The sequence below is a fragment of the Balaenoptera ricei genome, chromosome X (assembly GCF_028023285.1).
Source record: "Balaenoptera ricei isolate mBalRic1 chromosome X, mBalRic1.hap2, whole genome shotgun sequence".
NCBI lineage: Eukaryota > Metazoa > Chordata > Mammalia > Artiodactyla > Balaenopteridae > Balaenoptera > Balaenoptera ricei.
This window is the reverse complement of record NC_082660.1, coordinates 67,526,432-67,538,796: the sequence shown is the minus strand read 5'-3', so window position 1 is coordinate 67,538,796 and position 12,365 is coordinate 67,526,432. Positions and strand designations below refer to the sequence as shown.

General features: G+C 38.7%; 1 protein-coding gene across 2 annotated transcripts in view; it reads right to left on the bottom strand.

Moving 5' to 3' along the window:
* UPRT (uracil phosphoribosyltransferase homolog) overlaps positions 1-12,365 on the bottom strand; it is a 31,878-nt gene that overhangs the window by 5,319 nt on the left and 14,194 nt on the right. The window contains exons 3-5 of one of the 2 annotated variants that reach the window (XM_059910173.1): positions 4,094-4,163; positions 2,969-3,031; positions 811-972 (exon numbers count right to left, since the gene is read on the bottom strand). In XM_059910173.1, coding sequence (XP_059766156.1) covers positions 811-972; positions 2,969-3,031; positions 4,094-4,163 — 295 coding nt within the window. The remainder of the gene's footprint in view (positions 1-810; positions 973-2,968; positions 3,032-4,093; positions 4,164-12,365) is intronic. The other variant, XM_059910174.1, reaches the window with a different exon arrangement.

Below are 12,365 nucleotides of genomic sequence, written 5' to 3'. Positions count from 1 at the left end.
ACTATCAAACGTAAAATAGATAGCCAGTGGGAAGCAGCCGCATAGCACAGGGAGATAAGCTCGGTGCTTTGTGTCCACCTAGAGGGGTGGGATAGGGAGGGTGGGAGGGAGACGCAAGAGGGAGGAGATATGGGGATATATGTATACATATAGCTGATTCACTCTGTTATAAAGCAGAAACTAACACACCATTGTAAAGCAATTATACTCCAATAAAGATGTTAAAAAAAAGGTACTACAAGACAAAGCTTCATTTGAAGGTGCCTGTTTTTTGTCAATGATGTTATTTTCAATAACAGACATAACCCATATACTTTTCAGTTTCCAAATGCACAACAAGCCCTAAATTCGTTCAGTATTTGAGATATCAAACTTAACACCCACCCAGCACCCCCAACCCCAGGATCTGAGTAAGCTTAGGAAACAGACTAGAATAGGAAAAAAAATATTACCTCCAAAGAGGATAAATCCTTGAGAAAATCATTGCTATACTCATTGGGCTAGAGAAGGGACATATTTCAATGTATTTTCTGTGTTCTATATATTTTGCCTCATTAAATCCTTTGCTTCAATGTGTTAATTTTAAGATATAAGTTTTTGGAGCTAATAAAGTTTGACAAACGTGTATTCTCTTATTACACAATAAAAATTCCCCAGAGAACTGCCCAGGGCAACTCCAAATCAAACTGAGAAAAACAAAAAACACATTTAGAAACGGTTTTCGCCTTTATATAAGGGTACCTAGAAGGCAGGCACTAAGTTGAATTTAAACCCTAACCAAAGGTTACAAATTAAACACAAGCCACTCACTGAGAATCGGATACATCAGAAGGACTTTTCTCCTGTAAATGTCTGGGGGGAACTTGGCATAATATACTTTGGCTCTTTGTGTCTCCTCATCACTCTGAATCAGGATCTTTCCAATTCGTATGGATCGACAGCAGTCTCGTAAACCTTGTTCCATTGCCTCACCTTGAAGAAGGAAATAAAAAAGAAGGAAAGAGGGATTAGGAGGAGATAGAGTGAAAGTCCAAGAATAGGTCAAAGCAGGGTTTTTGACTGTTATTAATACAATAAATAAAGACATTGTCAAAATGGAAGCAATTCTTCTTAAGCTAACAGCTTTTACTTCTGATATGCTCGTATTTTATACTTAGTTCAGGTCAATGAAACTAGGATAAGCTAGTTTTATTGCTGGCTTGCAAGTTTTAGAGCTGTCATGCTTCCATGATTACAGTAAATAAAGTGTTTTATTAAGCTGCTCCTTGAACTTTTCTAATATCAGGAACATTTTAGTCCTATTATTTTAAAGAAACTGTGTTACTTTCATCTGACAAAAATATAAAATATTTATGGAAGAATGGGGGCTACAGACCAAAGGCTCTCCATTTAGATTAAGCTGGCGTCAAGAGATATCACTTAGACCCAGCAATGACTTCAATGGCAGAGGCTTTGCTGGCAAACAGTGAAAAAGTAATATATGTTCCCTCTCCCCCCCTAGAGAACCACAACCAACACCACCACCACACCCCTGGTTTCTGAACATAGAGCTATTTTTGAGTCTGAATTCCTTTAAGGAAGTGTTTGCCAAAAGTCAATCATTTTCATACCATCGTCAAGATTTTAGGCCACATCAAAATTCTACTTGTATGGTTATTTACTTAATATTTTTCTTTAAATTAACTGTTTTTGTTTACATTTATTTTAAAAGGAAACTTTATATCACTAGTGAAAATATAAAAACAGTTTCTTTCTATTAGGTATGAAAATCAACCAATAGCTATTAAGGTTAAAAACACCCTGTCTATGCATCACCCCAAGGTCATCCTGTATACACTAGGGGTGCGAGGACCATGCTGCTGCCTTAAGGGCAGAAGCTGGACTAAAACAGAAGAAACTGTGCCTTAAAAGCCCATCTCCATTGTCTTCACCAGTTTTAAAAGATTGAACAGCATTGTCCTGAAAATCCTATCGTTGCTTAAGAGCTACCTTCTATAAAAAAGGGAGCTTAAAGCTCCTATTTTATTGGAGATATTCAATTGTTCACAAACAGAACTTCATAGCCAGAGAAGAAAAGGGAATGTTTATATGTGAAATAAAAATCTGGGGACTTCCCTGGTGGTCCAGTGGTTAAGACTCCATGCTGCCACTGCAGACGACACAGGTTGGATCCGTGGTGGGGGAACTAAGATCCCACATGCTGCGTGGTGTGGCAAAAAAAAAAACAAACATCTGTTTCCAATGCAAGCAAGTGGGGCTTCTACCATACCTTGGATCTTGTACAAAGAATAATTAAGGAATTAAGTTGCTGAATGGAAATAATCATCCCCATGTAACAGGTATAGGTCCTAATAACAGGCATGTGATTTTGCTGCACAAAGGTTGGTCTAGAAGGACAATCGGTTGGACTCAAATACAAATATTTATAAGACTAGCAATTAGAAATACCTAGAGTTAATCACAGTTAAGTTCTTTTGCCTACATAGTCACATACTCATCAAATATAAAACTAAAAATATTAAACAAGCCATTCAGTCCAGCTCCTGACAGGGTACGACTGTTCCTCACAAAAGAAATTAAAAAACCAGAACAAAGATTTTCTCTAGTTGGGTGCTCAGAGTTCTGCAGGCCTGAATTTGTGCTGTATTCCCTCAAAATTCAAGCTGCCCTGTTCTCTCCGAGATAGCATCATTGCATCCTCTTGTTCTCCCACCCTCCTCTGAATCTTTCAAAGCTGCCTTGCCCATGGGGATAGGCCACTAGGGAAGATGCTCTGCAGTTAAAATTAGCCAAACTCGGCAACACATAGGCTATGATTCCAAGGCACCATGAGGATAGACAACACAGGTGGTGAGATTTAAGCTAAGGAAGGCTGCAATTGTGACAGTCAAGACCGCCTCTCTCCTGGAAAATAGCAACTGCATCTATGCACGCAAAGAGACAAAGTCACACATATGCAAAAACCTACCACTTCTCATTATGCTGACCCCACAGTTTCCCTTCTCAAATTTCACTCCTTCATACTTGTACCCTGTTGGGGAATAAAACCGAAGAATTTATCTTTCATCATTGGAGCGACCTACTTATTTAATAAAGTATCTAAGCTTTAAAGCAGATGGGTACAGAGCAACTCTTGTCCAGACATACTGTATAACATCTTAGGTTCCCTGTGAAAGTAATAAGAAGAGTCATGATTTTTCATATTTACTTTTTAATTCTTCATAAAAAACCTGTGGGAATAATTGGGAGAGGTAGACTTCATTGAGTGGGAACAGACCTTATGATAGAATGATATTCACATACATGTTCCTCAAACTGAATTCACACAAGAATTGTACTCCAAGAATGCTAGAAAGCCCATCAATTCAAACTGGGACCCCACTGTGAGCCACAGCAGAGAGCCTCCTCATTCCGGTCCCTTTTTATGAGCCTCCATTCTGCATTAAAAAGCAGAAGAGAAAGGTTGAAGTAATTATCAGGACATGTTCATGCCTTGGTCTCATCCTGAATTTGTATCAATTATGATGCAGCAAGTTCAGCCCCCAATTTTCATAAAATCAACCTTTGGATATAACAGCTTCCATTATTTACTAAAGAACCAAATCAGAATTTCAAATCCCTAAAATAGGGATCCTTGGCTTCTTTCTGTTAGAGCAGAACAAAGCCCCTTCTCTAATTCTCATCATTTTTAGTTTTCTTTTTCTTTTTTACTTTTCATCCTTTTACCTGGAGTTTCAATGCCAAACCAGCCCACCCATTTGTTAACACCAGAAGCTTCCCTACAGAGGTGAAGACAAGCTGCCAGCAATTCTTAGCTCTGGTCCCAATGTGCCATCATCAAACGCAACACCTGCATGCTGAAGAATATTTATTAACCTTTAACTTGAACTGACCAGCAAGCCATTAACAAAAGGTCATCCACATAAATTTCTTTGCTAAATGTCTCCAAGTTTATTAAGTTGTTTAAAAGAACAGCTCCACGTAGACTCCTCATTTTGCATACTGATTTACTCAGACTGCTTTTTTTCCATTTTCCCCCAATTCTATCTCAGGATTTTTATGAGGAGAATATGAGAGTAACAGCCCCGGTTACCTGTTGGAGTGGTCACCATGCATTCTTTATATGGTAGCTGATTCAATCCCTCTTCCACAACAAGTCGGATCTAGAGAGTCAAAGGAAGAATAAGTTGAGAACTTGCTAAGAATCTCCTGTTAGCTGTTAGCCTCAGGAGCTGAAAACTAGGAAAAAAGTCAGTAACATACTAGGCAAGGATTTAGCTTATGGCAGTAGGAAGGGGCCCCTATAATGTGTTAGATACAGAGATAGAACCAAATGCCAGGCTGCTTGCTGCTAGGTATCCAACCTCGGTTAGGCACATGATTGCCACTAAAAGGCTCAAGTATGCTTTCTGATTCTCATTCAGTCAGTCCAGGCTATATTATGAGAAATGCAAAACTACAGCAAGTGGCAAGAGTCATGGCAGGAACACTTGGAAGTAATATACTTCTGGTTACCCTAGAAATAGTGCTCACTGGAAATTTCTTTGCCTTGTTTAGTACTCTGAAATTGTTAAGTCGGATACTTTTTAACAAAGGCCCACCATAATGCAAAATAAAGCCTGAATTTCTTAGGAGGAAATAAATGAGTGGATGGGGCTGAACCAATTTACTGAACTTGAAGAAGGATCCAGTCGAATGCACTGGGACTTCCCAGCTTAAAAAAAAAAAAGGCTCCTAATGATCTTAATATGTGGTACAGAGGAAAGAATCCATCAGAACTACTAGGAATAGCCTCCAAAAACCACCAGATATGGTATTTCTATGACTACCCAGAGCCCACTACAAAAAGGCAGTGCTGAGTCTGCAAAGCACATTTTCTCCAATCAATATTACATTACTGATTGAGAATCAGGAACATCAGGGAGAAATGCCAGGCCCCATGCTCTGTTATCACAACAAAACATCCTGCTGCCATTAAAATGATCAATGCTAAAAGGGCCAGCACTTTGTCAACCTGCAGCACCAGAGGGTCAAGGAAGCTCATGAATAGTGTGTGTGTGTGCATACTCACCTCTAGCCACCACCTTCTGTGGAGGTTAATGTTTCTTATGAACAAAAAGTACAAGGGAAGAAGAGGATCATTTTCTTTGAAGAGCCTAGTTCTCCTCCTAGTAACACTCCTCTAAAGAGTCTTACCTCCTGCCCATCTCCTGCAACTCTGGGGCAGAAATTAGTATGTCCAAGCCTTACAGGAGAACATAAAACCAGAAGAAGGGTGACTAAAATATAAAGAACTCAAGATCTGAGTGCCAGGAGAGCCAACCCTGACAAATTCAGGATAGAATTAATGTCCACTATAACAGGACCCTTGTGCTAGAAGAGGCAGTGTACTAGAAATCCTCAACACTAGAAACCTCAACAGCTCCTGTCCCTACCACAATCACAACTGACCCTCCACACCCCACCCCCAACATCAGGACCTTCAAATCCAACTGCAGAGAACAGATAGGTCCTAATTACCATCCCCTGAGGTGAATTATGCCCTGGGTCCTTATTATCTCATTTGACTAAGATATAATGCCTGCCCTTTCAGGCAAGCATTTTACAATAACCATGAACTTAATTCCTATGTTCTCCAGAAAAATGGCACAAGGAGAGCAAAAGAAAGAGCAATAATTTTCTACCAGTGAACACCAAGACCTCTGTTATCCCCACAGCAGCCACTGACACAATTGCCTTGAACCTGTCCCTTTGGTTTGATAAAAGCATAAAGACAGAATAACCTAACTATCACTCCAAGAATGTCAACTACATTTATCTTTTTTTTTTCATTTTACTGCAAACTTTACTCTTGGATATTTCCTTTCAGATTTCTTTGACACAAGTAAGAACCATTTTCCTAAATTCTACTCCTCAATGAGAGCCATTTCATTGAAAAACAATTTTTTTCACACTACCATTCTAAAACTTGGGATCATCTGTATAAACATACATTCAAGAATCTCCCTATCTTCTAGGCTGTATTTTTTGCATTGTGTCTGGCAAATAATAAAAGTTGACGTTATTTCATCTTATAACCAGTATTTCATATTTTCAGTTTTTTGAATTTCAGTAAGTCTGATAGTTGGCTACTTCTATCATATAGCTGTTTTAATTTGCATCTCCCTAATAACAAATGATGTAGACGATGTTTTCATATACTTGTTTGCCATCTGTTATTTTTGATCAAGTGTCTGTTCAAAGTCTTTGCCCATTTTTAAAAATGGGGTTTCTTATTGTTGACTCTTTTTTTAATAAATTTATTTATTTATTTTTAATTTATTTTTGGCTGTGTTGGGTCTTCATTGCTGCGCACAGGCTTTCTCTAGTTGAGACGAGCAGGGGCTACTCTACGTTGCGGTGCATGGGCTTCTCATTGCAGTGGCTTTTCTTGTTGCGGAGCACAGGCTCTAGGCATAGTGGCTTCAGGAGTTGTGGCACGTGAGCTCAGGAGTTGTGGCTCGTGGGCTTTAGAGCACAGGCTCGGTAGTTGTGGCGCATGGACTTAGTTGCTCCGCGGCATGTGGGATCTTGCCCGGACCAGGGCTCGAACCCATGTCCCTGCATTGGCAGGCGCGTGCTTAACCACTGCGCCACCAGGGAAGTCCCTTATTGTTGACTTTTTTTTTTTTTAACATCTTTACTGGAGTATAATTGCTTTACAATGGCGTGTGACTTTCTGCTTTATAACAAAGTGAATCAGTTATACATATACATATGTTCCCATATCTCTTCCCTCTTGCATCTCCCTCCCTCCCGCCCTCCCTATCCCACACCTCTAGGTGGTCACAAAGCACAGAGCTGATCTCCCTGTGCTATGCAGTTGCTTCCCACTAGCTATGGATTTTATGTTTGGTAGTGTATATATGTCCATGCCACTCTCTCTCTGTCACATCTCACCCATCCCCCTCCCCATATCCTCAAGTCCATTCTCTAGTAGGTCTGTGTCTTTAGTCCCGTCTTGCCACTAGGTTCTTCATGACCTTTTTTTTTTTTCCCTTAGATTCCATATATATGTGTTAGCATACTGTATTTGTTTTTCTCTTTCTGACTTATTTCACTCTGTATGACAGAATCTAACTCCATCCACCTCACTACAAATAACTCCATTTCATTTCTTTTTATGGCTGAGTAATATTCCATTGTATATATGTGCCACATCTTCTTTATCCATTCATCCGATGATGGACACTTAGGTTGCTTCCATGTCCTGGCTACTGTAAATAGAGCTGCAATGAACATTTTGGTACATGACTCTTTTTGAATTATGGTTTTCTCAGGGTATATGCCCAGTAGTGGGATTGCTGGGTCGTATGGTAGTTCTATTTTTAGGTTTTAAGGAACCTCCATAGTGGCTGTATCAATTTACATTCCCACCAACAGTGCAAGAGGGTTCCCTTTTCTCCACACCCTCTCCAGCATGTATTGTTTCTAGATTTTTTGATGATGACCATTCTGACTGGTGTGAGATGGTATCTCATTGTACTTTTGATTTGCATTTCTCTAATGATTAATGATGTTGAGCATTCTTTCATGTGTCTGTTGGTAATCTGTATATCTTCTTTGGAGAAATGTCTATTTAGGTCTTCTGCCCATTTTTGGATTGGGTTGTTTGTTTTTTTGTTATTGAGCTGCATGAGATGCTTGTAAATCTTGGAGATTAATCCTTTGTCACTTGTTTCATTTGCAAATATTTTCTCCCACTCTGAGGGTTGTCTTTTGGTCTTGTTTATGGTTTCCTTTGCTGTGCAAAAGCTTTTAAGTTTCATTAGGTCCCATTTGTTTGTTTTTGTTTTTATTTCCATTTCTCTAGGAGCTGGGTCAAAAAGGATCTTGCTGTGATTTATGTCATAGGGTGTTCTGCCTATGTTTTCCTCTAAGAGTTTGATAGTGTCTGGCCTTACATTTAGGTCTTTAATTCATTTTGAGTGTATTTTTGTGTATGGTAATAGGGAGTGTTCTAATTTCATACTTTTACATGTACCTGCCCAGTTTTCACAGCACCACTTATTGAAGAGGCTGTCTTTTCTCCACTGTATATGCTTGCCTCCCTTATCAAAGATAAGGTGACCATATGTGCGTGGGTTTATCTCTGGGCTTTCTATCCTGTTCCATTGATCTATGTTTCTGTTTTTGTGCCAGTACCATACTGTCTTGATTACTGTAGCTTTGCAGTATAGACTGAAGTCAGGGAGCCTGATTCCTCCAGCTCCATTTTTCGTTCTCAAGATTGCTTTGGCTATTCGGGGCCTTTTGTGTTTCCATACAAATTGTGAAATTTTTTTTTCTAGTTCTGTGAAAAATGCCAGTGGTAGTTTGATAGGGATTCCATTGAATCTGTAGATTGCTTTGGGTAGTAGAGTCATTTTCACAATGTTGATTCTTCCAATCCAGGAACATGGTATATCTCTCCATCTATTTATATCATCTTTAATTTCTTTCATCAGTGTCTTATAATTTTCTGCATACAGGTCTTTTGTCTCCTTACATAGGTTTATTCCTAGATATTTTATTCTTTTTGTTGCAATGGTGAACGGGAGTGTTTTCTTAATTTCACTTTCAGATTTTTCATCATTAGTGTATAGGAATGAAAGAGATTTCTGTGCATTAATTTTCTATCCTGCTACTTTACCAAATTCATTGATTAGCTCTAGTAGTTTTCTGGTAGCATCTTTAGGATTCTCTATATAGAGTACCATGTCATCTGCAAACAGTGACAGCTTTACTTCTTCTTTTCCGATGTGGATTCCTTTTATTTCTTTTTCTTCTCTGATTGCTGTGCTAACACTTCCAAATCTATGTTGAATAACAGTGGTGAGAGTGGGCAACCTTGTCTTGTTCCTGATCTTAGTGGAAATGGTTTCAGTTTTTCACCATTGAGGACAATGTTGGCTGTGGGTTTATCATATATGGCCTTTATTATGTTGAGGAAAATTCCCTCTATGCCTACTTTCTGCAGGGCTTTTATCATAAATGGGTGTTGAATTTTGTTGAAAGCTTTCTCTGCATCTATTGAGATGATCATATGGTTTTTCTCCTTCAATTTGTTAATATGATGTATCACGTTGATTGATTTGCGTATATTGAAGAATTCTTTCATTCCTGGAATAAACCCCACTAATCATGCTGTATGATCCTTTTAATGTGCTGTTGGATTCTGTTTGCTAGTATTTTGTTGAGGATTTTTGAATCTATGTTCATCAGTGATATTGGCCAGTAGTTTTCTTTCTTTGTGACATCTTTGTCTGGTTTTGGTATCAGGGTGATGGTGGCCTCGTAGAATGAGTTGGGGAGTGTTCCTCCCTCTGCAGTATTTTGGAAGAGTTTGAGAAGGATAGGTGTTAGCTCTTCTCTAAATGTTTGATAGAATTCGCCTGTGAAGACCTCTGGTCCTGGGCTTTTGTTCGTTGGAAGATTTTTAATCACAGTTTCAAATTCAGTGCTTGTGATTGGTCTGTTCATATTTTCTATTTCTTCCTGGTTCAGTTTTGGCAGGTTGTGCATTTCTAAGAATTTGTCCATTTCTTCCAGGTTGTCCATTTTATTGGCATAGAGTTGCTTGTAGTAATCTCTCATGATCCTTTGTATTTCTGCAGTGTCAGTTGTTACTTCTCCTTTTGCATTTCTAATTTTATTGATTTGAGTCTTCTCCCTTTTTCTCTTGATGAGTCTGGCTAATAGTGTATCAATTTTGTTTATCTTCTCAAAGAACCAGCTTTTCGTTTCATTGATTTTTGCTATTGTTTCCTTCATTTCTTTTTCATGTATTTCTGATCTGATCTTTATGATTTCTTTCCTTCTGCTAGCTCTGGGGTATTTTGCTCTTCTTTCTCTAATTGCTTTAGGTGCAAGGTCAGGTTTTTTATTCGAGATGTTTCCTGTTTCTTGATGTAGGCTTGTATTGCTATAAACTTCACTCTTAGCTTTTGCTGCATCCCATAGGTTTTGGGTCGTCGTGTCTCCATTGTCATTTGTTTCTAGGTATTTTTTGATTTCCCCTTTGATTTCTTCAGTGATCACTTCGTTATTAAGTAGTGTATTGTGTAGCCTCCATGTGTTTGTATTTTTTACAGGTCTTTTCCTGTAATTGATATCTAGTCTCATAGAATTGTGGTCGGAAAATATACTTGATACGATTTCAATTTTCTTAAATTTACCAAGGCTTGATTTGTGACCCAAGATATGATCTATCCTGGAAAATGTTCCATGAGCACTTGAGAAAAATGTGGATTCTGTTGTTTTTGGGTGTAATGTCCTATAAATATCAATTAAGTCCATCTTGTTTAATGTATCATTTAAAGCTTATGTTTCCTTATTTATTTTCATTTTGGATGATCTGTCCATTGGTGAAAGTGGGGTGTTAAAGTCCCCTACTATGATTGTGTTGCTGTCGATTTCCCCTTTTATGGCTGTTAGTATTTGCCTTATGTATTGAGGTGCTCCTATGTTGGGTGCATAAATATTTACAATTGTTGTACCTTCTTCTTGGATCGATCCCTTGATCATTATATAGTGTCCTTCTTTGTCTCTTGTAACATTCTTTGTTTTAAAGTCTATTTTATCTGGTAGGAGTATTGCTACTCCAGCTTTCTTTTGATTTCCATTTGCATGGAATATCTTTTTCCAGCCCCTCACTTTCAGTCTGTATGTGTCCCTAGGTCTGAAGTGGGTCTCTTGTAGACAGCATATATACGGGTCTTGTTTTTGTATCTATTCAGCCAGTCTGTGTCTTTTGGTGGGAGCATTTAATCCATTTATATTTAAGGTAATTATCAATATGTATGTTCCTATTCCCATTATCTTAAACGTTTTGGGTTTGTTATTGTAGGTGTTTTCCTTCTCTTGTGTTTCTTGCCTAGAGAAGTTCCTTTAGCATTTGTTGTAAAGCTGGTTTGGTGGTGCTGAACTCTCTCAGCTTTTGCTTATCTGTAAAGGTTTTAATTTCTCCATCAAATCTGAATGAGATCCTTGCCGGGTAGAGTAATCTTGGTTGTAGGTTTTTCTCCTTCATCACATTAAGTATATCCTGCCACTCCCTTCTGGCTTGCAGAGTTTCTGCTGAAAGATCATCTGTTAACCTTATGGGGATTCCCTTGTGTGTTATTTGTTGTTTTTCCCTTGCTGCTTTTAATATGTTTTCTTTATATTTAATTTTTGATAGTTTGATTAATATGTGTCTTGGCGTGTTTCTCCTTCGATTTATCCTGTATGGGACTCTCTGTGCTTCCAGGACTTGATTAACTATTTCCTTTCCCATATTAGGGAAGTTTTCAACTATAATCTCTTCAAATATTTTCTCAGTCCCTTTCTTTTTTTCTTCTTCTTCTGGGAGCCCTATAATTTGAGTGTTGTTGGTGCACTTAATGTTGTCCCAGAGGTCTCTGAGACTGTCCTCAGTTCTTTTCATTCTTTTTTCTTTATTCTGCTCTGCAGTAGTTATTTCCACTATTTTATCTTCCAGGTCAGTTACCCGTTCTTCTGCCTCAGTTATTCTGCTATTGATCCCTTCTAGAGTATTTTTAATTTCATTTATTGTGTTTTTTATCGTTGTTTGGTTCCTCTTTAGTTCCTCTACGTCCTTGTTAAATGTTTCTTGCATTTTGTCTATTCTATTTCCAAGATTTTGGATCATCTTTACTATCATTATTCTGAATTCTTTTTCAGGTAGACTGCCTATTTCCTCTTCATTTGTTAGGTCTGGTGTGTTTTTACCTTGCTCCTTCATCTGCTGTGTGTTTTTCTGTCTTCTCATTCTGCTTATCTTACTGTGTTTGGTGTCTCCTTTTCACAGGCTGCAGGTTCGTAGTTCCTGTTGTTTTTGGTGTCTGTCCCCAGTGGGTAAGGTTGGTTCGGTGGGTTGTGTAGGCTTTCTGGTGGAGGGGACTAGTGCCTGTGTTCTGGTGGATGAGGCTGGATCTTGTCTTTCTGGTGGGCATGTCCCCATCTTGTTGTGTGTTTTGGGGTGTCTGTGGCCTTATTATGATTTTAGGCAGCCTCTCTGCTAATGGATCGGGCTGTGTTCCTCTCTTGCTAGTTGTTTGGCATAGTGTGTCCAGCACTGTAGCTTGCTGGTCGTTGAGTGAAGCTGGGTCTTGGTGTTGAGATGGAGAGCTCTGAGAGATTTTCGCCATTTGGTATTACATGGAGCTGGGATGTCTCTTGTGGACCAGTGTCCTGAAGTTGGCTCTCCCACCTCAGAGGCACAGCCCTGATGCCTGTCTGGAGCACCAAGAGCCTTTCATCCACACGGCTCAGAATAAAAGGGAGAAAAAATAGAAAGAAAGAAAGAAAGAGGATAAAATAAAATAAAGTAAGATAAAATAAAA